The following is a 26419-nucleotide window of genomic DNA, read 5'->3' as shown; positions in this document are numbered from 1 at the left end:
GACCAGCCTGAGCAAGAATAAGACCCCCCCTCTCTATTACAAAAACAGGAAAAGTAACCAGGCATAGTGGCATCTGCCTGAGGTCCCAGCTACTCAAGAGCCTGAGGCCGGAGGATCACTTGAGCCAAGGAGTTTGAGGTTGCAGTGAGCTATGAGGATGCCACTCCACTGTAGCCCAGAGGGACATAGTGAGTCTCTGTCAACAAAAAACCCAAAACCCTGACTTCAAAGGATTAAACAAGAACCCAGCTCTTTTCTTCTTTTACTCTATAGAAATAGCGGAACAGAAAATCCAACTGCATTTCAGTGATTTATAACCTTTTATTAGTGCAAGTGTCCGTAAGTACAATCGGAGTGCATATAGAACAGTGTGATGTTCCTGCTCTTATCCATTGGAACAGTGTCTCTTTTTTCATTCATGTGACTGCAGAAGGCACTTGGTCTGGGTGAACTGTGTCTGAGGTGTGGAAACCAGGAGAGGGGAAAAGAATTCTCAAACCAGGGCCTTACTCCAGAAGTCAGAAGGGTATACAGGTTAGGGGACGGGTTGGGAGTGTGGGGCAGTGGCACCCATTTTGGTGACTTTCTCCCCATTTCATGTAAACAAAGTTGCCAATGACTGGTTACCGTGGATATATTTACTTCTAAGAACTCAACATTTCCACATAATCCATTGGTAGAGCGGGCAGGTGTGTTTGTGGTTCCTTTTTTGGTTTTTCTTGTCATCTGGTACATCATAAAAACTTAAATTTAGGCCCTGAATACAGGGTGGTGGCTTTTATATTCATTGTGTGAAGGGTGTCTGTGAGATTTGGAATTTGAAAATGGATTTTGACAATGCTAAGTAGAGTCTGCTGGATTTTGTTTTGCTTTTTTTTTTCCCTGCTGTTGTGCAAAACTCTAGCAAGTTGTTTATTCACTGGCTTTGGTTCCATTGAAGTCTGCATCTCGCGTGTCCATTTCCTCCTCAGGACCATCCGCGTTTTCAATAACTCTACGTCCTCCAGACCTTCTAGAAGGAACAAAAGAGGTCTCGTTTCCTCGCCTGTGGGTTTTAATAAGAAAACATGTTTTTCTTTAGTAAAGAAATCGCCTTCGAGGTTGGAATAGAGTCTTTTTTTAAGGGGCAGAAAACAAAACACAAACATACTGAAAACAAATGCAATGCAGATATTCAGGTTGAGGTCAACAGATCTTGGCTAGTCTTAAGGTATCGTTGGTTACATTTTTTTTTTGTTGTTTTTTTTAATTGTGTAGGATTCATTGAGGGTACAAAGAATTAGATCACACTGATTGCATTTGTTAGGTACAGACCCTCTTTGGTTGGTTACAATTAATCAGCTGCAGTAGGGGGAAAGGTTTTTCAGAGCACGCCTGTCTGCTTTTCACCCTGTCTGGGTGGGTCATCTGATGACCCACTGGATTCTGGTCTGCTTCTGTCTTTGATTTCAAATGGGAAGGGGATAAAAAAGGCAAGTGGAGGGTTCTGTGTTTGCATGTTTTTATTCACACCCAGTGGAGCAGAGATGAAGGAGAAAGAACATACTGTGTTCTCCATTTCCTTGCCCTCAATTCATAAAGAAAATAAGTAGAGGGTTTTATGTTTTTAATTGAAAGAAGGTGGCATGAACCAGGGTGAGACAGCACCCCCTGCTGGTTTGGAGCATCCTGGACTGAGTTCCCCCATAGCAGGGATTGCATCTAATTTTTCCTCACGGGTCTGCACCATGCACGGCATAAAACTAGGTGCTCCATGAATATGACTATTTGTTAGGAGAGGAAATTATACATGTGAATCCAAAGCAGATTTTAGTCCAGCCAGTAGGATACCCCTCTTTACGTCCCTGCTGTCCCCATTGCCTGGCTTCTCTGGTCCTTCCCAGTGTCCCCTCTGAGTTATCCCCCAGACCTACGCTGATTTCACAGGAAGGGCTGGTCATATGAAGCGAGAATTTGGATGGGTGAGAGGAGGATTATGTCAAAGGGAAAAAAAGTCAGATCCACCTGCAGCTGCCTTTGGCTGTTTAGAAGCAATGCTTAACTATTTTCAGCACTCACAGCAAATAATCAATCATGTTGGGCTCCAGCCAGCTAACCCTGTTTGACCTGGACCAGAGGGCAAGTCTCAAATCATTTGGGATGTCTAAGAAGAAAGCCAACTTCTGTAACAAAAGCAACCTGTTCCATACACAAAGGCTGGATGGAGAAGCCACGAGGGTGAGCCCACCCCAGTTAACGATTCTTGAATCAAAAGGAAGCTCTCAGGTAAGACTAGATGCATAAGCAAGGCCCAGAGATTCATGATCGCTGAGAAGGGGAGCTCCAACATGAGCCTTTGGGGTCAGAGGGTGGGAGAAACCCGGGCTGGGAAAACCCACCTGCTTCTGGGTATAGAAGATGGGGCTTCCCGAGGCACAGCGATCAGGAATAAATACTTAAAGTTGTAGCTACTCTCAACTGAATACTCCTAGGGAAACTTCTAGGTTTCCAGCCCCATTACTCTCTAATCCTGTCTCTCCAGAAGTATTCTTTAAATTCTTTCTTTAGCACTGTTTTCCAAGACCAGGTCAAAGAGAAGGGTCAGGAAGTTCAGGGTGGAAAGAGTAGTTGGCACGATTCCCTGTGTGTCCACATGTGGTGCTTTTTCTCCACCTTCACTTCTAGGTTGGAAACCTGCCAGGCCATCTAGGGCTGGGAAATGGTACCCACCCTGCACGTCAGGGCTCCTGGCACTCTCTGTTTGCCTCTTGGAAGAGTCTGTCTTTGCCAACTAGAAAAGTTTAAGGGATCACTGTGCTGCCTTGACCTAAAAAGTAAATTGTGCCCTGGGTCACTGTCAGGCCCCTGTTTGGCTGCCATCCTGCAAGGCAGTCTTTCCTGGCTCAGGTACCTTTCTCGAAGGAACTGGTTTTGAATCCTAGACAAAGGTTGAGACCAAATATATCTGTTACAGAAAATAAGGGGCTCCTCTAAAGATTTTCTCAAAGCGTCTGATTCTGAAAATTTTGAATTTTATTCTTGGACTTAGAGAACTTATCCAAGGCACTGCTGGTGCTCCAAGAATTAGTGCGACAGTGTAGGGCACTGCTGTTTTGCAAGGACTTAGTTTCCCAGTGACTGGTGGGTCCTACCCTCCAGCCAACTCTATAATTCAGCTCATCCTATGATCCTAATGAGCTGGCAGGAAATCTGCTCAAAGTGTCCTGGAGACTTATCTGCTCGCCCCCCCCGCCACCCCCCGAAATAGACACAAAACTCTTGCCCAAACCTCATCCAGCTTTAAGTATTTGGGTAGCGACAGCAAAGCTGAGATTCTCCAAAAGCAAAGATGAACACAAGCTAGGGTTTGTCTGGCCTCTCCACGGGGGTGAGAGGAACCAGGCCTCTGCTGCCTAATGTCACCTACAAAAAGTTGTTAAAATCCTGGAGAAGCAGAGGCCTCTTTACTTTCTCTTGGGAAGGGTCCTGTGTGGTTCCTCAAGTCTTAGGTATCCATTCTCCAGTCCTTGAACACATAGGTGCCTGTGGGCCTCTGGAAAAGGCTCTTCCAGGACCATGCTTGGCTTCTCAGTGGCCAGTGTCTACCCTCCCATGCTGAGGATGCAGTTAGCAGCTGGACCTCAACCAAGCCACGTGCATTTGTAAGACATCGCTATGAGCTCATTTCTTTTGTAGGCAAGTTTGCGAAAGCTTGATCATAGGAGGACAAGTTATTACAAACCTGTGCTTTGTTATTTTGGGTTTGTGACCCAGGCCAGCCAAATGGAAGCTAATTCCCTTCTCCAGGAAAGTACCCAGATTATGGAAGTGTCACATTCACTCAGTGGGGTGTCTTAACAGAGGAGGGACAGCACTGCCAAGTGTCCTAACATTAAGAGTGGCTCTAGGCACCAAGGTAAGAAAAATCCAAGCGACAGACAGACACACACACACACACACACAAAAACCTCTTAACATCTCCTCAGAACGCAGTGCCAAAGGCATGGTGTTGGGTGCCCATTGTCACATGCGCTGCCCCAGAGGAGGGAAAGAGAATGGGTCAAGAGATGAGGTTTACTCATCGTGATCTTGGTTTTTTGATGAAAGACAGTTTTGAACTAAGAGATTCACACCTTCAGGTTTTGCAGGAACCTCGTGGAAGTTTTCAAAGGCTTAGGAAATGGGGGTAGAGGGGTGCTGGGCAGAAAAGAAATAGAAGCTGAACATAACACACAGGAGTCGTGAGGCTGAAGTCCATGGTACCTGGTGAGTCATTGCGAAGTTTCCTGGGGGGGGGGCCCTCTGAAACAGAGAGAGAGAGTCCCTGGTGGTTACCATTGGCATATGGGAAAGAACCTGATTAAGCATTTTTTTTAATCATTAAAGGCATTTGCTTCAGTTTAATAATTAAAGGCACTTTTAAGCCAATCTTGCAGCAAGTGAAGCATCTATGTGAGGCAAGAGCTCTTGGCCAGGCTGGCACACCCAAGGACAAGCAGTGTTTTAAATTAAAAATAAAACTGTCCTTCAGAGCTTAAGAGCCTCCTGTACATCCCATCATTGCAAAACCGTTTGGGAAGGAAAAGCTATTTGTGCAAAATAGTCCAAAAGATGAGTGTGGGAACAGAGCCTGCAAGCTGCTACTCCCTACATTCTCATTACATGGTCTTTGTTAGCTTTTGTACCTCTATCAAGAAGGTCAAGGCAGGTCACCTTTCGCAGCTCAGAGGCAACTGGCAATGTGGCAAGTGGTAGGTACCTGGGCCAGGTTTTAGAGAGGGCTTCTGTTGAGATTGATTGGGCCACATGAGTTGCTTATTGGCTGAGGAGCTAGCTAGGTTTGCAAACCTCTCTCAATACTCTAGTGCCTAATTTTATGTTTTTGTGCACCCAGAAGACTCAAAGAAAGGGGAGGTAGGGCAGGTCTTCCACCATTTTGTGTATGTGTTCATTTGGGGGCTGGCAAAAATGAGTTTGTTCATACTAGCCTGAACTTCCCAAGAAGGATCAGATGTAGGGGATATTTCCTATGTGCTAAAAGCATCACAAGACCCAAGAAAAAGTATTAGTGATAGCAGTGGGGTAGAAAGCCAGGGTGCCTGTGTCTCCACCACTAGGCCTAGCCCCTCAGGAGGAGCTGAGGGGCAGGCAGTGGCCAGCAGAGCACATTTGTGGGGTTCTTTGTGTGAGAATATCTCACAGAGAATAGCTGTCCTCTGCTGAGCCCTCAACCCCGGGAGCTGCTCCCAGGCCCCTGCCGTGCCTTGAGAAGTCAGGTCTGTTTCCATTCCACATCCGGCCTCATCTTGCAGGGATGAGGCTCCTCCTTGAAGCCGTGGCCCCCTGAACCAGCTGCTCTCCTCTCTTTCTCAGAGGGCTTTGTTCTTCCCCGTCTCATCCAGTGGTTCCCAAAGTTTGGAGCCAGTACCCCAGGTGACTTTAGAAGGCTGTGACAGGGCACACTGTCAGCTAACTGATCTACACAGTGAGAACGTCAGAGAACATCATTTCCTTTCCAATTCTTTTTAAATAAGTCTGATTGTGTCCAAGGGAATCTATTTGGTGCTAATATTCCTTGTCTCTCCCTTCTTAACTGAGAAGCAGCCTTTCAGGTCACGGTAATCAATTTGAGGCCACGGTAGCTAGAACTTGACAGTTGTTTTATTTTTGCTATATATATTTTTTGATGTGAGCTAACAATACAGGTGATGCTGGTTTTAAAATATAGGAGTGATAAGTTTCATTTGCAATTAAATGTATGAGTAAAACAGTTCATTTCAAAGAAAAAAAATCAACAGTTGTGCAGGTGGTGAGGGGCGAAGGCCCATGACTAGGACGATGTGAGAGTGACTGAAGCCAGGATAACATCACCTACAATTCTATGACTGCAGGTTCCTTCTGTGCCCAGCACTGTCCTAGTCACGGGGCGGATCAACAGACCCAAGCGTCTGTGCTCAGGGGGCTTGCAGGCCGAGAGAGAGACACACTGTAAATGACATGAGTAAGTAGACTAAGAAGCAGGTTACACGGTGATGTGTAGAGAAGGGAAAAGGGAATTAGAGGGAGCAAGGTGGGAAATTTTAGACAAGGTGACTTCTGAGTATGGACCTGAAGGGAGGGGGGGAGCCAGCTATGCAGAGAACAGGAGAAAGACGTTCTATGGAGTGAGAATAGGCAGTGCAAAGGCCCCGAGGTAGCGTGTGAAGAGAGGGCAGGGTACCTGAGCGGGCAGTGGACAGAGATCAAGTAGGGCCTAGTGGGACCAGCCACTGGAAAGGGCATTGCTTTGGCTCTGCATGAGGCTTCTGAGCAAAGGAGAGAAGGGACCCAACCTCATTTAAATAGATCCCTGTGGCTGCTGGGTTGAGATAGACTACAAGGGGGGCCTGTCTGCGAGGAGGAGGTGCTGGTGATTCTCTAGATGAGGCATGAGAGTGGCTTGGCCAAGGTGGCCCAACATGGCTGGCTTCTGGATGGACAGTCTTCTTTAGGGAATGTATACCAGGTTTGCCCACAAATTGGATATGGGGCACGAGGGAGGGAGAAACCTAAAGAATGAACATGAGGTTTGTTGTCTAAGCCGCTGAGTTGACTGTGAAGAAGAGACAGTTTGGGAGTAAAAAGGTTCAATCAGAGATTGGGGCGCAGCTCCCATCAGACATCCAGGCGGGAACCTCAGGGGAGCCTGGGGATCTGGGCAGAAGTTTGGGCTGGAGATCTGAACTGAGAAGTCATTAGCTGTAGGTAGAATTCTGAAGCCATGAGACTGGTTGAGATCACATGGGAAGGGAGGAGATGAAGAGAGAACCTCAACGGCACCCTGGGGCAGTCCCCTGGCAAGCAGGTTTCCAGACGCGGAACCAGAGGAACTGGTGAAGGAGATGGAGAGAGACCGCCAAAAAGGAGGGAGGGAATCCAGGTGAGGGGGTGTCTGGAAGCCCAGAGGAGAAAGCATGTGGACCAGGAGGAGTGATGGGTCACACTGCATGCTGTGTCTGAGTCAGTGGGCATCTGTGGCCGTGGCCTGGGGGAGCGATGGGAGGAGGGGCCTCTAGCAACTTTTCTCATGGTATTTTGTGGTAAAGGGCAGCAGGGAAATGGAGCTAAGAGGTTTTCCCAGCTGATGAAACAAAAGAGAAAACATGGCAGAGGAAGGGCAGGATTTCTGGAATGATGTGTGTAAGTCCACCAGGGGAGCGGTGGGTCCGGTGGAGGCACTGGCCTCTGTGCTGGACAGAAATGGGGACAAGTAGAAGACGGAGCACAGGTGTAGGGGATGGGGAGAGGGGCTGTGCACAGAGTTTTGTGATTGCTCCTGCTTTTCCATCAAATAGGAAGTAAGGTCACCCACTGAGAGTGAAGACGGCACAAGAGTGATGCTAGGTTTAAGAGGGATGGTGAAAAGCCAGTATCTGAGGGGGGAGAGGGGTCCAGGGAACACCAGAGCCCCCTCCAAGTTCACACTTCTTGGGAGGCACTGTGTCTCTAGCCTTGTTGCGCTGCAGTGAAAATGGGCTTTACTGGGGTTGTGTTTTCGCCAAGTGAATACAGCAGCGCAGGAGGGAGTACCAGAGATTGAGGAGGGGAAAGGGGTGACCTCATGGCCAGCCCTGGGCTTGGAGCTGGGAAAGGAGGGTGGACCGATGATGTGGAGACCCTGTGGGGCAGATGACGAAATGCCTGACCAGGGGCAGTGGTCATGCCTGTGGGGGTGATGAGATGACCAAGGAGGTCAAGGAACCAAGAGGCTAGATCGCCCACCTAGTTGTTGAGATCGTAGAGAAGAACAAGGGTTGATGGAGAGATGGGAAGCCTGGAGATCAGATCTTTGGGAAGCAGCCTGGGGCAGGTGGACATGGTAGAGGAAGCAGGACTGGGGAGCCAGGGGATACCCCAAAGTACCAGGAATGTAGGCGAGAACAGCACCCCCTCCAGAGAGGGCATGGGTTCTCAGCCTGCACCCCAGGGGATTTCTGAGCATCTGGAGACATTTTTGGTGGTCACATTGCAGTGTCCACAGAGGCTATGCATGTGTGGGTGGAGGCCGGGGGTGCTGCTAAGCAGTCCACAGGGCATAGGATGGCCCCGCAGCAGAGTGACCCAGCCCAGAAAGGAGGAGCAGAGAATGTTCAGGAAAGGAGGGGTTTTGCATCTGTCAATGTAATGAAGAAATGATTTCCAGAGTGCCTCCTCTTCATCCCTGTGAGGACAGGATGGGAGATGATGTTCGAGAAACCAGAAAGGAAGCTCCTCACTGCAGGACCCTGGTCTGATCTGGGCCGGCTCTGGTGCCTACCTCACAGTAGCTCAGCCATGAAGGAAGTGAGGACTTTGGGGACAAGGAGCCATCTGCTGTGATTTGATGGCTCACTGTGGACACCAACTGACAGGAGCCCCACCCCAGACCTCCCCTCCTCACATGAGAGTCAGGGCCTCCTGAGCCACAGGCACCTCACCTGAGCTTGCTCTTGAGCGCGTTCACCTCACGGCCCATGGCCTCATTGCTCTCCGTGGCCTCATCCAGCTCACGCTGCAGCTTCCGGCGATTGGCATTGATGCGCTGGGACTCCTCCTCCGCCTCCTCCAGCTGCCTCTTGAGCTGCTTGACCCTGGTGTTTCCTTTCTCTGCCTGTCATGGGCAGGGCAGAGGGTCAGGTGAGGCTGCGTGGGAGCCCCGGGGTTCAGGAGGAGCCAGGAAGGGCCGGGCAGCCTACCTGCTCCTTGTACTGCTCGGCCATCTTCCGCTCGTCCTCCACTTGCAGCAGGGCCTCCTTCAGCTTCTTGTCTTTCTGCTTCAGCGACTTGGCCACCGCTTGTTTCTCTCTGCACAGTGGGGAAAACAGAGGTGGTTTCAGATGGGAATGGCACTGCTTGCAGCGCGAGTGTCAGCTGGACACGGTAACTCGCTCTCAGTGACAAATCCCAATCAGATGGTGGGACAGGATTCGGTCACTAAGAGGAATAAGGTGCCAGGGATGCTGCAGCACGGATGGACCTTGAACATGTAAGTGAAAGAGGACAGACAACAGGCTACATGTCGTGAAATTCTGCTTGTATCAAATGTCCAGAATAGGCAAATATATAGTGATAGAAAATGGATTGTGGCTGCCAGGGACTGGGGGGTGGGTATGGAAAACAGGAGATTCGATGTATGGTTTGGGGTTTCTTTTTGAAGGGATCAAAATGTTCCCAAGGTGATGGCAGTGATCATTTTACACACCTGTGACTATATGAAAGCCACTGAACTGTACCCTTTATTTTTATTTTTTTGAGACAGAGTCTTAAGCTGTTGCCCTGGGTAGAGTACTATGGCATCATAGCTCACAGCAACCTCCAACTCTTTGGCTCAAGCAATCCTCTTGCCTCTATTTTTAGTAGAGACGGGATCTCGCTTTTTGCTCAGGCTGGTCTTGAACTCATGAGCTCAAGCAATCCACCCACCTCAGCCTCCCAGAGTACTAGGATTACAGGCATGAGCCACAGTGCCCAGCCTGAACTGTACCCTTTAAATAGGTGAGTTGCAGGGCATGTGAATTACAAAAAAACACACACCAAAAAAACACTACTATGAAAAAAATGAGTCAGAATCCTTGGAATCTGATGGTCACAGATGTGCTGTGACCTTATGCCTAGATGGGCTCATAGTTAAGAGGAGAAGCCTTCCTGTGTGTGCCCAATGGGGTGATGGTTGGACTCATAATGACCCTGCAAACTGAAGTTGGGGACAGCCACATGTGCTCCCCAGAAGGCTGGCTGATGTCATGAGGACATTGTGACACAACCAGCAGCTCATATTTTAAGCGCTTGCTCTAGGCCAGGCACCAGCACACCTCTCTGGTGTAGTCACACCTACAGTGTGGGGAGCACTTAGCTTGTTTTTCCCACAAGCCAGAACCAATTCTCAGATCCTCTGACTTCCCTAACGTCCCCCCAACTGGTCACCAACAAACGAGCTGGGCCTGGAACTCTGAGCCTGCATACCTGGCCTCCTGGTCGACCTGTTCCTCCAGCTGTGCGATCTTCGCCTCCAGTGCCGCAATGGTGGACTTGAACTTGGATTTGACTGCCCCCTCCATCTCCTGGAGCTTGCTCCGGAGCTCTTTGTTCTGCCTCTCGAGCTGCTGCCGGGCACTCTCGTTCTTCTGGGCTGCACTGCGCTCTGTGGCCAGCTCATTGTTGAGCTGCTCAGCCTGGGGAGAAGGGTACAGGCTTGGGAAAGCCCTGGGCAGTGCACTGAGACCACGAGCCTCTGTGGCTGCCTCCAGCCTCAGCCTGCTTCTCCCAGAGTCCCTCCTACATCTTCATCCTCTGAGACTCAGCTCAAGAGCCACCCAGGCCGTGTGAGGGGCCATGCTGTCCTCCCTGTCCTGGAGTCGTCTGGCCACATGCCTGGACCCCACCATGAGGGGCTTCAGATCACACAGTGGTCCCCAGTGAAGCGTTCACAGTCACTGACTGAAGGCTCACTGTTAAAGGTCAGGGCTTTAGGCTGGGGACAAGGCATTGTCCCTTGGGATGCTCCAGGGACATCCCAGGCAGGTCCTGGATGACAAATGAGATGCTTGAGCTGGAACTACACGTTCTGAAGACAGCAGGTCGGGTGCTGCTGGGGTTCCCTGGGTCCCTACTGTCTAGATCCCTCCCCTCTCCCTCTGCATGCAAGAAGCTGCAACACATGTCACTGAACCAGCCCCTGACTCTGGCACCAGACCCTGCTACAGCAGAGAGCTGGGTGGAGTTGCTGTGTCGTGAGGCTCCCCGCCCTCACCTGCTGCGTGGCTTTGCGGACACGGTCATTCATGGCCTCCATGTTGCCCTGCTCCTCCTCCAGCTCCTCCTCCAGCTGGGCGATCCGGGCCTCCAGGCGCCGCTTCTCATCCTGAAGTGTGTTCCTGGGGAAGCGTAGCCATGGTGGAAAATGCCCAGCTTAGAAAACTCCCTCTCTCCTTAGAGGAGTGAATCCCCATTCTCTAACAGGGAGACTGAGTCACACAGCCCAGAAGTGGGTACCCAGGACTGGGATCTGGACCAGTCCTCTTCCTCTCTGATGCTTCACCACCTTCCACCTCCATTCAGAATAAATGGAAGTGACAACCTAAATAGGGACGAGAAGACCCTGAAGAAGGAAGCTTCACCTCCCTTGGCATGAGCTGAGCTGAGGGCTCTGCCGTCATGCACCTGAGGTGGAAGGAGCACTCCCCCGTCCTCTGAGTTTGGGACAACCCCTACCTTCCCAACAGGCTGCTGGCTAGCTCCTCAGCCAGCTCCTCCTTCTCCAGGTCCGCCTGTTTTCGTGCCCTCTCCGCCGCCGCCAGGTCCTGGGGGGCAAGGACCAGGGAATGATCTGCCAGGGAACAGCTGAGCCCCAAGAGTCTACCCTGCTCTTGTCACCAGGCCACACACCTCTAAGGCCATTCTTTTTTTTTTTGAGACAGCCTCAACCTGTCACCCCGAGTAAAATGCCGTGATGTCACAGCTCACAGGAACCTCAAACTCTTGAGCTTAAGCGATTCTCTTGCCTCAGCCTCCCAAGTAGCTGGGACTACAGGTGCCCACCACAACACCCAGCTATTTGTTGTTGTTGTTGTTGCAGTTGTCATTGTTCTTTTAGCTGGCCCAGGCTGGGTTCGAACCTGCCAGCCTCGGTGTATGTGGCCGGCGCCCTACCACTGAGCTACGGGCATCGCCCTCTACAGCCATTCTTGAACATGCACGTTCCTCCTCTGAGCTCAGGGGAGGTCCACATGAACGCATGCGAGGAGAAAGGCATGTGTCTGTCTATGCTCTCACTATGGGGTCCGCCCATCTGTGGATGCTCAGACCTAGGCTGCCAAGTGCTGCTCCTAGCAGGAGAAAGGCTTTACCTCTTGTAGCTGCATGAGGTCTGCTTCTAAACTTTTGGCCTTCTTCTCATTCTCCTTGGCTGTGGCAAAGATCTCATCTCTGGAGGCACGGGCGTCATCCAGCTCCCTCTGGAAGTCCTTCATCTGAGCCTGCGTGAGTCAACCGGAAGGATGAGCTAAGATGCCCTCAATCACCCCAGTCCTGCTGCCCAGCTTGTCTTCTGAGCCCTGGGGGGTTTTGCAGTTGACCACAGAGAAATTTCCCTGGCATGGGCACTGCCCTCAACCTCAGGTGGAGCAGTGACTATCTGGGGCCACTCTTGCAGACGGTTTCAGCATACCTGCCTGAGAAGCTGAGCCCCGTTATGACCTGAGGGCAGTCAGAGCCCCATCCAGGTCAGGAAACAGCCACCAAAACCTAAATGGTAGTGGGGGGAAACCCAGCTCAGCTGACACCAACACACAGAGGTGCACCTGCTTCCTGGACCCTGCTCTGCCAACTTCCCTAGCCTTGGGAGGAGCTGTGCCCAAGCGCAGGGTATCACCCACCTGCAGTTTTCGAAGCTGCTTAATGGCCTCCTCTCTCCCCTTGATGGCTGAGTCGGCCTGAAGCTCCAAGTCTTTCAGGTCCCCTTCCAGCTTCTTCTTGGCCGCAGCTGCCAGGGCACGCTGCTTCCGCTCGTCTTCCAGTTCCGTCTCATACTCGTGGAGCTGAGTGAGGAGGAAGAGAGGTGTGTGCTGCTGGCTGCCCCAGGAAATCCCTTACCCTGCTCCTCAGCACTTGGCCGAGTTCCCTCCCCAGCACAACGCCCTGTGTGGCAGGCTGCTCAGCCCCAGGTACAGAGGAGAAAACGGTCTCCACATGGCCCGAGAACAGTGGTAGCAGGAAGGAAATGGGCCACCGACCCTCCTCCGGTCCTTCCCCTGCAGGGCTCACCTGCCTCTGGAGCTGCCGCCTCTTTTCCTCATTCTGCTCATCCCGGGCCTGGAGATCTCTCTCAAACTGACCCTTGAGGGCCTGCATGTTGACCTCCAGCCGCAGTTTGGCATCCTCGGTGGCCTGCAGCTCATCCTCCAGCTCCTCCAGCTGCGTCTTCATCTCCTCCATCTGGGTCTCCAGGGCCCGTTTGGACTTTTCCAGCTCATGGACCTGGAAGATAGGGCGAGCAGACCATGAGGATTGGTGTCATGGAGATGGTCAGGAAACCCACAGGCACAGGCAGCTCGTTAGGCCTGAGAGATGGCTTTGGTCCCCCACAGATGTGTGTCCAGAGTGGAGGCAGCCCCTGAGAGCTCAGACCTGCCCTCTGCACTGTCCCCGCCCCTTGCACCTGCCTAGGAGCCGCCTCCATTCCTCATCGTCACTTCCCAAGACAGAGTCTCTGAACACAGACTGGCAAACAGGGGAGAGGCTGAAACAGGATGGCAAAGGCAGTAGACCCACTTACGTTCTTGCCCACATCGTCCTTGGAGCTAACCAGATCTTCCATTTCGGCCTTGAGCATCTTATTGGTCCTCTCGAGTTCCTCTTTGGCTTCCAAGGCCTCTTCAAGGGCTCGAGCCAGGGACAAGGCCTTGGTTTCCTTTTCCCTGGCTTCTGCCTCAGCTCTGTCCCTCTCATCCGCGTACTTGGAAGAGATGTTTTTCTCCTCGGCTAACAACTAGAACACAACAGAAGACCAGAGGTGACTCGTAGGCATATCCAAAGTTCAGCATCCCTGAATTGCAAATATGAGGAAGAAGCCTTGGGCCCTCTACATTTATCCAGGTGCAGATATGTGATTTAGATGAGCTGTGGAAGTAGTATGTAATACTCTCACTTTCTGGTTTCTAGATCAATCCTATGCGGAACCAGAAATCAGCTAGAGGGCAGCGCCTGTGGCTCAAAGGGGTGGGGCGCTGGCCCCATCTGCCGGAGGTAGTGGGTTCAAACCCAGCCCCGGGCCAAAAACTGCAAAAAAAAAAAAAAAAAGAAAAAGAAAAAAATAATCAGCTAGATCCTTGTGCTTTGAAACCAGTAAAGCTGCCGTGTTCAGTAGAACATACTGCTGCTGAGATCAGAATGACATTTAGTCCTGCCAGAGGCCAATTCGCCTGTTGTTCCATGGCCATGAGTGGCTATCTCACAGATCTGCAGTTTGGAGATCCCTGTTTCTTGTCTGTCCCTGCTAAATTCTGGAAGTCTGAGTTTGGGATGTTATGATTTATAACACACTGCTCTTTCTCTCTAAAGCAACTCCAAGAACATTCCACACTGATGTTAATCTCTTTAGAGAGAAAGAGCAGTGTGTTATAAATCATAACATCCCAAACTCAGACTTCCAGAATTTAGCAGGGACAGACAAGAAACAGGGATCTCCAAACTGCACAGTCAACACAAAAAATCCTGCACGGTGTATAAATAGGATACTTCACTGCACTATATTTAGAATAACCTTGAGTCACTTGTAAATGAAACTGTATTTATTAAATATGAATAACATATATTCAAAATTGATATTTAGGATTTTGGGTCACATATGGGCATATGCATTTTTCAGAACTCAGGGAGTATACACTTAAGATTTGTGCATGTCATTGTATGTAGATTTTAGCTCAAAAGAAGCCAAATTATTTTTAAAACATGAACTCAAGTTAATATGCAATGCTGAGTGTGGAGGGGGAATTGTGCAGATGTCTGTAATTTCCTTTGAAACATAACCCCAAAAGATAAGACACAATGGATAGGTATTCTGCCTTATAAGGAAACATATGATACAAAATATATAGCAAAATGTTAATGACTGAATCCCGGGCTTGGCAGGCAGTTCTTTTTTTTTTTTTTTTGAGGCAGAGTCTCACTATGTCACCCTGGTAGAGTTCTGTGGCATCACAACTCACAGCAACCTCCAACTCCTGGGCTTAAGCAATTCTCTTACCTCAGCCTCCCAAGTAGCTGGGACTACAGGTGCCCGCCACAAAGCCCGGCTATTTTTTGGTTGCAGTTGTCATTGTTGTTTAGCAGGCTCAGGCTGGGCTCAAACCTGCCAGCCTCAGTGTATGTGGCCAGCACTCTACTCACTGAGCTACAGGAGCCACCTAGCAGGCAGTTCTTGAAACTCTAGTATGGGCTCGAAATTGTACGTGAAACGTGAGGAAAAGTGGTGTTTAGAGGATAGAAACTGAATTACGTGGATTACTCAACAGGCAGTTAATAAATACTCCTCGAGTGAGTAAAGTAAATGAACCTCATTCCTTATCAGGGCTAGAAACCATGGCATCACTGCACATGCCGATGGCTGTCATGGTGGTAGCACCTAAAAAAGTCATAGTTGTCGAGCTTCTTCACTGCCCTCACTGTGACCTGTAGCCTTAATGTTTCATGGTCTCCCCAGAGAACGGTAAGACTGTCTTCCATTGTTTCCAAGAAAGGGCATATGGGACCTGGACACACACAGCAGCCATGCCTGGTGCTCCCCCAGCTGCTGTCTGAGAACAGTGAATACCCCAGGGCCCACCTGATCAAACTTCTTCTGCTTCTTTTCCAGGTTGGACACCAGTTGCCGCTGGTTGTCCAAATCGACGACCAGGTCGTCCAGCTCCTGCTGAAGCCTGTTCTTGGTCTTTTCCAGTTTATCATAAGCAGCTGCCTTTTCTTCGTACTGCTGGGTGAGGTTTTCAATCTCCTTCTGGAACCTCTTCTTACCCTCTTCCATGGCTTCCACAGTGCTGGCAAAGTCCTGCAGCTTCTTCTTCGCGTCAGAGAGCTGAAATGGCAGCGTCCCGGGTGGGTGAGAGGAGGGCCGTGAGTGGCTCCCTCCCTGTCTCCCCCCACCTTTCCTCACTGCAGAAACCCAAGAGCAGGGGGAGCCAGCAAGCCAGGCCTGTGGCCTCTGGCACTCACCACCCATAGAACTTCAGAGCCCCTGACCTACATGCAGGGATCCCAGAGAAGCTGAGGGGACCCGTGACTGAAACCAGGACATGGGGCAGGCACCTGGATGTTGAGGGTGGAGATGTGGCGCTCCAGGTTCTGCTTAGCCTCCGTCTCCTCATCCAGCTGCTCCTGCAGGCTATTCCTCTCATCCTCCAGCTGGCGCAGCTTGGTGGACACATTGAGCTTCTGCCTGGTTTCCTCTTGAAGCAGCTCCTACGAAAGGGACACGCAGAGGTCCCAGGGACCCTCCAGAGGAAGGCTGAACCCCAGGTCTCCTGGATGGTGTGTGGGGATGCTCACCTGCGTATCCTGGAGCTGGGACCCGAGGGATGCCACATCCTTGGCCAGCTTGATGGTCTTGCCCTCTGCCTCATTGAGCATCCCCGTGACACTCTCCACTTCATTCTGAGGGTACAGAGAGACTGGTTGGGTCAAAACCTCTAGAACAGGACCCTCATTAAGTGAGAGGAGCCCTTTTTACTCAAAACACACCATGTATCCTCATGGGCTAGGACTTGTGGTGTCCGCTGATTGAGAAAATACAGATGAGGTACGGGACCCCAATGATAACCCTGTGGCCCTGAAAGGAAGTCCATCACCGCAAGTTGGAGCCCCTGGCCTTAGACCTGTGGTTCTAAGAAACTGTTACAGCCCCAACTGCACTGACTGGACCCTGAGCCCACTGGATGGATCCTGGATCCCTGCCAAGGTCTGTGAAGATGAAGCAAGAGGTCTGAGAGTCCAGCCAGACACTATGGATGGCACTTGACCTTCCAAGGGACCTTCCAGCACCCTCTTTCTCACCCCTATTCTCTATACTTTCACTGACCCATATGGCCTAAACCAAAGATGAAAACCCCTAAAGGTAAGAGGCGCTCTACACATTCTCGAATGCCTTTCCCTCCAGCCCCTGGTGTCTCTGGGCAGGTCTTCCTGGAGATACCAGCCCAGCCTCCATCTTGCCCCATGGCCAGTGAGGATGTGAGTAACCTTGACTCTACTCTCCAGGACATAGCTGGCATTAGGGCAGCAAAATATGGGGAGAAAAATCACACTCGGTGCTTCCCCTGCCCTCTTGTCCCAGGCTATGAGCACATTAAGTATCCAAAGTCTGGCCATATCCCATGAATGGAAACTCAAGACCAAAGATAAACAGACCATGCCATTCATCAGCTTAAAACCCTTCAATGGCTTGGCATCACTCACAGTGAAGCCAGCATGCATGTGACACGGCCTCAAAGGCCATGTGTCCCCAGGCCACAGCCTCCTTCTCCAGTCCTACTCTGTGATGTGACATGTCCCTCCCTGGTCCCTGCAACCCAGCGCTCTCGCCCTACTAGCCTAACCCATCTTGTCTCATTTCCCCACTCACCACTGGGCCCTTGCATGTGCCATTGCCTCTGCCTCGTAGACTTCTTTTTATCCATCAGATTATCCGTCCTCCTGAGGGAAGCCTTTCCTGACTCCTCTCCCAGGCTGCCTGGCTACTTATGGTGTTATGTGTCTCCCCTTTCCCATGTAATTTTACATTTGTCTGTGTGATTTATTAATGTCTCCCCCACACACACACACCCGACCCGCAGCTTGGTGGACACGTTGAGCTTCTGCCTGGTTTCCAGAGTCACTGGGCTGGATTTCTCCTGGGACAGGTACAATGTCCATCATCTTTCTTGCTGTCATATCTCAGCCCAAAACACAGTGCCTAGCATACAGCAGGAGCTCGATAAATACTCATCGAATGAGCAGAGGAAGGTTTATAAAGATTTAATTTGAACAGAGGGATCATCTCCTCCTCTCAAGGAATGTAATTGGAGGAAACAAGTTGCTGGGCAGCAAGAGAGATCTCGGCTAGCTGGGGAGAGCCTTCTCCCTGCAGAGCTGGGGACCCACTGGCACTGCCGGCCACGCCACTGCCCTCCTCACCTGCAGCTTGTGGACCTTGTCGTTGAGCTCTGCGCGGGCCCGCTCCCCGTCACTGTACTTGGACTGCAGCTCCTGCAGCTGCACCTCCAGCTTCTTCTTCTTGTGCTCCACCTCCTGCTTGGCCTGGCCCAGCACCCGCAGCTCCCCAGCCAGGTCCGCATTCTCCTTCTCCAGCGTCTGCTTGTTCTTATCCAGGTTGGCCTTGGCCTGGCCAAGGAAGCACAAGGGAGGGAAGGCAGGACAGCTGTGCCGGGAGTGTTTTCCGATGGGAAGCGCTTTCCTTCCTTCCATGTCCATCCAGGGACCATGTTCATAGCCTTAGGGGAGGGACCTCGGCAGGGTGGGGACACCACAGTCTGGATGCTGTTTCTCTAAAGCTCAGGGGCTTGCAAACTAGCAAGCTGGGAGCTGCATCCAGCCTGCTATCCCCTTTAGCCCATTCAGTACTTTAAAAAATATTAGTTACATTTTAATAAATTTCATATAAAAATCTGGGTTCTCAGTTCTCTTTTAAAAACTCTAATATTCTAAAAACAAACAACAAAGAAAAGCAAAAGAAAACCTCTAGTGTTCTATATCATGACTGGGATGGTAATTACCCAAAGGTACACATTTCTCAAAATTCACTGAACTGTGCACTTGAAATTGGGGCTTTTTACTGCATATACCTCAATAATTCTCAGTTTAAGAAAACAAACTAAACCTGGCATAGAGGCCCATGCCTATAATCCCAGCACTTTGGAAGACCAACACAGGAGGACTCTTTGAGGCCAGAAATTTGAGGGTAGCCCGGGCAACATAATGAGACCAAATCTCGAAATATTAAAATATTTTTTAAACTATCCAGAAAAAACATAAAAATTTTTTCACTAAATGGGGAAATGTTAAAAAAAAAAATCAGGTGTGGTGGCAGGCACCTATAGTCCCAGCTCCTTGGGAGGCTGAGGCAGGAGCATCACTTGAGCCCAGGTATTGGTGGTTGCTGTGAGCTACGATGATGTCACTGCACCCCAGCCTAGGCAATGGAGTGAGACCATATTTCAAACAAAGCCCCCAAAACTAAGGTCTGGAAACTGGGTCTTGCCTTCCTCCAAGGCAGCAATCAGCCCATCTAAGTGGTGGCTGGCCCTGTAGGTTGGGCAGTCACGTTTCACAGCTTATTGCCCTTCACTGGTCTTTCCGTCATAGTTAAGGAGGAGTTATTTTCTCCAGCCAGCTCTTGAAGGCATGTGATTGCCCTAAGGAAGAAACAGTGCTGGACACAAGCAAGAGAGAGGAGGCGGCTTCCCCCTGGGCTGTAGGGAGAAGAGAGGAAGCTAGAGAGAAGTATGTGGACACCCCACCCCACCCCCACCCTTCCGCAGAGGACACACCTATCATTTGTCCCACAGCCCCCGGGAGATACTCACCCTCAGAAGATGTTCCTCTGCCCTAAGCATGACTAAGAGCTACTGGGTCTCAGACAGGAGCAAAGAGCCTCTTAGTGATAACAGTAAGTTAAGCAAGGACCTTGGGGAACTGGGAACCTGTGTTCCCTCAAAACATTAGCCTCCACTAAGACCCCAGAACTATGGCGAAATTGTGTGGAGGTCGGGGCAATGAAGCAGGACTGATGTTAAAAGCATTCCCATTCTCCAACAAGCTGATGAAACCAGCACTCCACATCAGAACTCAGGTTGTGTTAGAGGCAAAATACAGACTCTCCTCTCTCCCCCTGTACCTGGAATGGGCAGAGGGTCACAGCCTCTACCTCAGTGTTCTCAACCTTCCTAATGCCATGGCCCTTTAATACAGTTCCTGTGGGACCCACAGGTTGAGAACGACCTGCTCTACCAGCTTCATGCAGGTCAGAACAGACATGCCGATGGCTCTTGTAATTAACAGCTAAGTCTTTTCAAGCAGGCCTGGCTGGGAATGCAGGTCTTGGTTTCCAGTCCCTGCTAGAACATCTAGCGACCATCTGGATTTAGGACTGCAAGTGACCCTGCCTGACCCCACTCTTCCAGTCATAAAGGGACATGTATATCTGTTTATTGCCTTGAGGGCTAATGGTTTCTTAAGGTGGGAATAGCCCATTCAGGTTAAAATTGTATAAAAAGTAACTTTTGAATATAATAAAAAATAATTGAATGAGAAAATGTACATCATAATTACAATTGGCAAAATCTGATTTTTCCAAACTACAAGAGGAATTGACAAGCCAGGTATGGTGGCTCATGCCTGTAATCCTAGCACTTTGGGAGGCCAAGGCAGGTGGATCACTTGAGCTTAGGAGTTTGAGACCAGCCCGAGCAAGAGCAAGACTCTGTCTCTACTAAAAACAGAAAAAATAGCTGGGCATGGTGGCAGACACCTGTAGTCCCAGCTATTTGAGAGGCTGAGGGAGGAGGTTCACTTGAGCCCAAGAATTTGAGGTTGCTGTGAGCTATGACACACAGCACTCTAGCCTGGGCAAACAGTGAGACTCTGTCTCAAAAAAAAAAACAGAAAACAAAGGAATTGACAAAATTTTGAAGGTTAGTATTTATATCCCACTTGTCAAGTATGAACGTACATCTCTTTATTTGCAGAGGGAGGGTGAGCTTAGTCTCATACGGTGCTTTTTACTGCGTGCTTCCAAAACCACCTCTATCGGGAGCAAAAGAACAGGTCCTGGACATTTGTATTTTAACAAGGGCCACAAGTGAAATGAAATGAGTTAGTTTGTAAAGCACTTGCAACAGTGTCTGTTGCATAATAATGCTGATATAATTCAGGCTCTCAGGGTAGCAACCCAGTAGGAATTCACAAGCTAAAAAACTCGCCCTTGGGAAGGAAGTACAAGGAAATAGTCCAAAGGGAGAGAAAAGCACCCAAGATAAAACATTCAGAGTCGTGGTATTTAATAACACCAAAGAGCCCACCAACAGGAGAAAGAAGGATTAAATTGTCCTTGAACTATGGCAGAGAGAGCTGTTTTGCCAGTAAAATCAAATAATGACAATTTTCCTCAATCTTCAGAGAAAGTAAGATGGATAGAATGTTCCCAAAGTTAAATTTTGTTCACAGTCCCGGAAGTTTTGTGAAACCTTTGCTTAACCTTTGTGCCAATATAATGTAGGCCCTACCCTATATAGTGGTTCTCAACCTGTGGGTCGCGACCCACAGGAACTATATTAAAGGGCTGCGGCATTAGGAAGATTGAGACCCACTGCTGTAAAAGCTAGGAGGTAAGTATGCAGCCAGACTACTCAAGTGCAAATCAAGGCTCTGTCACGTACTAGCTTGTGACCTTGGTTGGGTAAGTCTCTTCCCCTCTAGGCCTTCTGGACCTCAGTCTCCTCTTGTGTCAAACGGGTTTAATAGTTCCCATCTCGTGGAGCGGTCATCAAGATTAACTGGCATCATGTTTGGGAAGCATGTGATAAATGTGAGCTGCTGCCCTTCCTGTTAGGTCTTGTATAACTTGTCATTCCTCTTCATGCAGTTATTTGAGGTTGCTGATACATTGCTATTTTATGTCCCAGAAAAGCATCACGACATACCCTCTTGAATTGCTCAAGCTGCTCTGTGAGCTCCTCCACGGCCTGTGTGTGTTTCTGCCTCATCTCCTGGACCTGGGCCTCATGGGACCGAGTCTCCTCATCCAGGGCCTTCTTCAGCATTGTCACTTCCTGCTCCCTCTTGGCCCTTGATGGGAAGAACACAGAGGATGGCAATTGTGTGGACAGAGGCTTACCTTGGACAGTGCTGTGCAAAGGAGCAAGAGTTCTGCCAGGACCCAGAGCTGAAATCCCCATCACCACCTCACCCTGGCTGTGTGACCTTGGCTCACTCACCTAACCTCTCTGAACCTGGAATTTCCTCAGCTGCAAAATGTGGAGCATATTACCTGCCCAGAATCTCTCTGAAGGCTAGCAAACATATACACAAGATAATATTTTTGAAAAAATGTTTGTGAACTGCAGTATTCCTTGGATATTAATATTGACTCTTGCTTTTTGAGCACTTACTATATGGCAGGACCTGAGCTAAGTTCTCTTTTTTTTTTGTTACTGTTGTTGTTGCAGTTTGGCCGGGGCTGGGTTTGAACCCGCCACCCTTGGCATATGGGGCCGGCGCTGTACTCACTGAGCCACAGGCGCCGCCCCTGAGCTAAGTTCTTTATATACCCCACCTGATCCTCAGAGTGACCCAAAAAGGCAGGTGTCTTATCATTTCCATTTTACAGATAAGGAGACTAAGGCTAAGAGAGGGTGAGCAGCTTTACTTGTGGTGTCACAGCCTTGATGTGATGGAGCCACAGCTTGAAGCCAAATAGTCTGACTTTGAGAGACCATGCTCTTAACCACTGCAATAGGCTTTTCTGTATCACTGGTCAGGCAGGAAGGGAATAGAATATTGTGCTGGCCTCTCGGTGCCTGAGGGCAATGTAGCACAAAACCCCAAGTGTGGGAAGTAAACCTCAGGGTATACAATGTCAGCAGAGCACCTGATACAGGAGGCATCAAAATACTTTTACATGTTGTCGAATGAATAAATGACCTAGCTTCACTCAAGTCGCCACTCATTATCTGGCAGGTGATTTGTTTTTGTTGTTCTCTGTTTTTTTGAAGTGAATATTCAATATGCTCTTGGAGATAAAAGCTTAGAAGTTTACTCAAACACACCCAAATAAACAGAAAGGGATTACTAAAATATGCTAACTATGGTGAGACTAAGGGTGTTATTTTTAATGTCTACTTTTTTACAGTTATCAAATTGTTCTCTATTGAGTATGCACTAGTATTGTGATGCAAAATAAGATTAGAAATGATGGCGCTTCTGTGAGTTATAGCAAACTGCAACCAGGGCAGTGAATGTGTAATGCCTGAGAAGTCCTGTGATTCAGGCTTTGCTTCGGGGTTGGCCCCTCCCGCCCATCAGTGTGGTGGGCCTCACACCTGAGCTCCTGCTGGGTGGCCGTGCTGTCCAGCGTGTCCTCCAGCTCCGTCTTCAGGGCCTCCAGCTCCTCCCCGAGGTCTCGCTTCTGCTTCTCAGCCTTGTTCCTCGCGGCCCTCTCAGAGTCCAGGTCCTCCTGGAGGTCTGAGATGTGGCCCTCCAGCTCCCGGATCTTCTTCAGGGCGTTGTTCTTCTGAGCGATTTCATCATCAAGCCTGCCGGGATGGACCCCCAGGATGAAGCCTTCCGGGCTCCAACCCCCTGCTCTCTCTCAACATTGGCCAAAAATTATTTTCTGGGACCAAACACTTGAGTTGCATAGATATCAAAACATGCTCCACCCATGTCCCCAAGACATAGAGGACTGCTTCTTGCTATGTGGGGCTGCTTGGAGATTCACCTAGGACATGAGTTCAAGGTCTGTTATTAAAAGAACAGGTCATGTGTATATTTGTGCACATGTGTGTAAGAATGTAAGGTATTGGTTTCAGACCAGCAAGGTGCCCAGCTCATAGTAGAGGCTTTATAGGTGTTTTCTGAATGTTGGACAGTTATTCATCAGATTTATTTGTTCTTTCTTCATTTGCTCATACCCGCTCTATGCACAGCACTTGGCTGAGTATTCCTTGGGGTTATGTTCAAAACAGAGTTGCCCATCTGGCAGAGGGCAGTGACTACAGATAAAGGGGGTGCTGTGAGAAGCCTTATTCAAGTGACAGGGCACTACAGGAGTTTCCAGAAGGACACCTCCCTGCTGACATGGGTGGAGGGGACTGAGATCCAGTTTTGACCATGATGGATACATAGAAACAGTCTGAGGGAAGACGCAGGGGTCAGCACCTGGATATCCTTGCACTCGTGAATGGGCAGCAGTTGAGTGAGTAAGCAAGATGGCTGGCCTGAGGTGAGGCTGCAGGGGGGGGGGGGGGCAGGCTGTCAGTTGCTTCTGAGCAACTTCACTGCCCAGAGTGATGTTTTGCCTTTGTCACCCTAGTACTGTCACTCAGCAGAAATTTGAAAAGAAAGAGCCCAGCCAGGGCACCAATCAGAAAGCTTTGGGGTTCAAATTCCACTTTCCCTCTTAAAAGCAGCATCACACTGCACCTGTCCCTTCACCCCTAGGAGGCTCCGCTTCCTCCCCAGTGAGAGGAAAAGTATCTGCAAAGAGAATGCTTGGAAAGAACTTAGCAAGTAGTTGTTCCTACTACTTAGGAACCTAGTAAGTAGTTGTTCCTCATTGCTGCTGCAATATCCCCTGTGTGAGGCCATTAGCAAGAGGCCACCTAAGCACCAGAAAGAGAGAAAACCAGGGCAAATAGGTGGGGACACACTTCGAAGGACTGGCAGAATCTGCTGTGTGCCACAGGTGGGAGGAGGCGGACATTCACAAAAAGAGGGACCTCGGAGGTTATGGCAGCCTTAGACATAGGGCCTTTGAGATGCCAATGGAAATTGGCTCATTGGGCAACTGGAAATTCAGAAGTTGGGTGTAGACAAGAAAGACCCGGGCACCTAGAGGTAGCAGACTGACCACAAAAAGAGGATGCATTTAAAGAGAAGAGAAGAAAGTCAAATCCATGGATCTGGGGATGTGAGCAGGACTAGGGGTGCTAATAGGAGGCCTGGCCTAGAAAACAAAGTCTGTGCCAAGGGCCTGGGGCTGCCTTAACCAAGGTAGCCACTGGGAGTTGACAGAGGCCCCTGGGATATGTGAACACACAGGGCCCCACCCCACACTGCCTGCTACCTGGCCAGGGCTGCTTGTAACTCCTCCTCTTTCTTGGCCAGCTGCATCTTAAGCTCTGCGATCTGGGCCTGGAGGTCAGCGATTTGCTCGTGGTAGTCACTGGCATCACCTTCCAGCTTCCGTTTCAGCTTCTCCAGCTCCTGCCGGCTCTTCTCCTCCTTCTTTAACCGCACTGCAATAAAGCCAGGGTGCTCTTCAGCATGGAGAACTACCAGAAGGTGCCTGGCAAGGAGCCTTCCTGCTCATGCCCCTGACACGGAGGAAACTGATGCACTTGCACACTCACATCCTCCCACCAGTCCCTAGCATGCCTGGGAGGCAAGTCAGAATCCTGGAGAAAAGCACCATTTATTACTAACATGTCTGTTGACTGGGGGTGGTTTGGGGAGTTTTGATAGAGCTGTCCCTCTTGTAGAATAATCTTCCATTCTCAAATTTCTCTTCTGATTTTTCCTGGTTTTAAAAATACCTGCTGGAAACCTCTTTGGGGGAATCTGGTTTACCTTCCAGTTCTGAAATCATAGATTCATGCTTGTTTTTCAGCTTGGTAAGATTCTTAGCCTTTTCTTCCTCTTCTGCAAGATTTGTCGTTAAGTCACTAATCCTCTCTTCGAGGAGTTTTCGTTCCTTTTTTTGGGAAAGAGAAAGAAATGTCATTTGCTTTTATCTTTTCTTTGGGACCTGTGTTTCACTTTTAGTAATTCCGTCATAAACAGTTGAAAGAAAAACCCACGTTATAACCAAACACAACCTATTATTTTAAGTGGTAAAGAGAAGTCCCTAATAATTTCCCCAAATTAGCCACATCTCATCTCCTGCCAGTCTGTCACATTTCATGTTCAATTAAAGGGGTCCTCTTTCCATTCCTACCACATGCTGGTTCTTCCCTGCTGCAGGACCTTTGCACAGCTGCCTGAGATGCTCTTCCACTCCCCTCTCTCTGCTTATCATGGTTCCACTTAAATGCCCCTTCCTCCAGGAAGCCTTCCCTGAATGCCTTTCCCCTATCTCCCAGTACTGCAGTCTTATAACATGATGAACATTTCCTTCAGAACTCTGATCATGATGGTAATTAACAGTTATTTGCCATCTCACTAGAGTAAGCCCCACAAGGGCAGGGTCCTCCTTTACCCTGTGTGCGCTGCACCTGACACAGAGCCTGCATGGCTCACAGCAGGGGCCCACCTCAGGTTCATCCCACAGAAGTGAAACAAGCTCACCTTCATCGGGCTGGCTAGTTATTACCAAGGGTGACTAACTCATCCTGGTTTGCTCAGGGCTTTTCTACTTTTTTTTTTTTTCCAGACAGGGCCTCAGCTGTGGCCCTAGGTAGTGTGCCATGGCATCACAGCTCACAGCAACCTCCAACTCCTAGGCTCAAGCAATTCTCCTGCCTCCACGTCCCAAGTAGCTGGGACTACAGGCGCCTGCCACAACGCCCGGCTATTTTTTGGTTACAGCCATCATTGTTGTTTGGTGGGCCCGGGCTGGATTCAAACCTACCAGCTCAGGTGTATGTGGCTGGTGCCTTAGCTGCTTGAGCCACAGGCGCTGAGCTGGCTTTTCTACTTTTAATACTGAAAGTCCCAAATCCCCAAAACTCCCTCAGTCCGCAGCAAGCCTGTCATTTTTTTTTTTTTTTTTTTTTTTGTGGTTTTTGGCCAGGGCTAGGTTTGAACCTGCCACCTCCGGCATATGGGACCAGTGCTCTACTCCTTGAGCCACAGGCACTGCCCAAGCCTGTCATTTTTAACACAGAAGTTTGAACCCACTTTGGACAACTTATTGTTCTGATCATCCATGACCAGGATCTCATCCTCCAGTTTCTTGATCTTGGCCTCAGCTGTGACCTTCTCAAGTTGCAGCTTCTGCCTTGCAGCTTCCTCTTCCTCCAGCTGTTCTTCCAGGTCCTTTGGGGGGAGAGAAAAGAATCACAGCCTTGCTTAAAGTCATTCTCATAGAGATCTCATAAGAATCTGAGTACAGAGTGCTGAGGATATCCAGTACTCTGTACTCTTCTTCCAAGAAGGAATAAAAGGCCCGGGGAAGCTACTTTGCTTCCTGGAGCCTCAGTCACTTCATCTGTAAAAT

The 26419-nt window shown here is 49.6% G+C and overlaps 1 protein-coding gene across 4 annotated transcripts in view; it reads right to left on the bottom strand.

Annotated features, from left to right (window-relative positions):
- Positions 1-301: 301 nt before the first annotated feature.
- Positions 302-26419, bottom strand: part of MYH11 (myosin heavy chain 11) — a 124891-nt gene continuing 98773 nt past the window's right edge. For 2 of the 4 annotated variants that reach the window (XM_053556361.1, XM_053556362.1), the window contains 20 exons: positions 26101-26238; positions 24832-24955; positions 24329-24500; positions 22584-22796; positions 21186-21330; positions 17662-17868; positions 16039-16143; positions 15799-15951; positions 15320-15568; positions 13271-13483; positions 12760-12972; positions 12372-12533; positions 11844-11972; positions 11209-11297; positions 10748-10871; positions 9961-10169; positions 8694-8802; positions 8436-8608; positions 4243-4281; positions 869-1045 (listed from right to left, as the gene is read on the bottom strand). In XM_053556361.1, coding sequence (XP_053412336.1) covers positions 4251-4281; positions 8436-8608; positions 8694-8802; positions 9961-10169; positions 10748-10871; positions 11209-11297; positions 11844-11972; positions 12372-12533; positions 12760-12972; positions 13271-13483; positions 15320-15568; positions 15799-15951; positions 16039-16143; positions 17662-17868; positions 21186-21330; positions 22584-22796; positions 24329-24500; positions 24832-24955; positions 26101-26238 — 2958 coding nt within the window. In that variant the 3' untranslated portion in view covers positions 869-1045; positions 4243-4250. Of the gene's footprint in view, positions 1046-4242; positions 4282-8435; positions 8609-8693; positions 8803-9960; positions 10170-10747; positions 10872-11208; positions 11298-11843; positions 11973-12371; positions 12534-12759; positions 12973-13270; positions 13484-15319; positions 15569-15798; positions 15952-16038; positions 16144-17661; positions 17869-21185; positions 21331-22583; positions 22797-24328; positions 24501-24831; positions 24956-26100; positions 26239-26419 lie in introns of all 4 variants that reach the window. The other 2 variants (XM_053556359.1, XM_053556360.1) reach the window with 1 other exon arrangement.

The sequence above is a fragment of the Nycticebus coucang genome, chromosome 12 (assembly GCF_027406575.1).
Source record: "Nycticebus coucang isolate mNycCou1 chromosome 12, mNycCou1.pri, whole genome shotgun sequence".
In the NCBI taxonomy this organism is placed as follows: domain Eukaryota; kingdom Metazoa; phylum Chordata; class Mammalia; order Primates; family Lorisidae; genus Nycticebus; species Nycticebus coucang.
The sequence above is the reverse complement of the archived record's forward strand: the minus strand, read 5'-3'. Positions and strand labels throughout refer to the sequence as shown.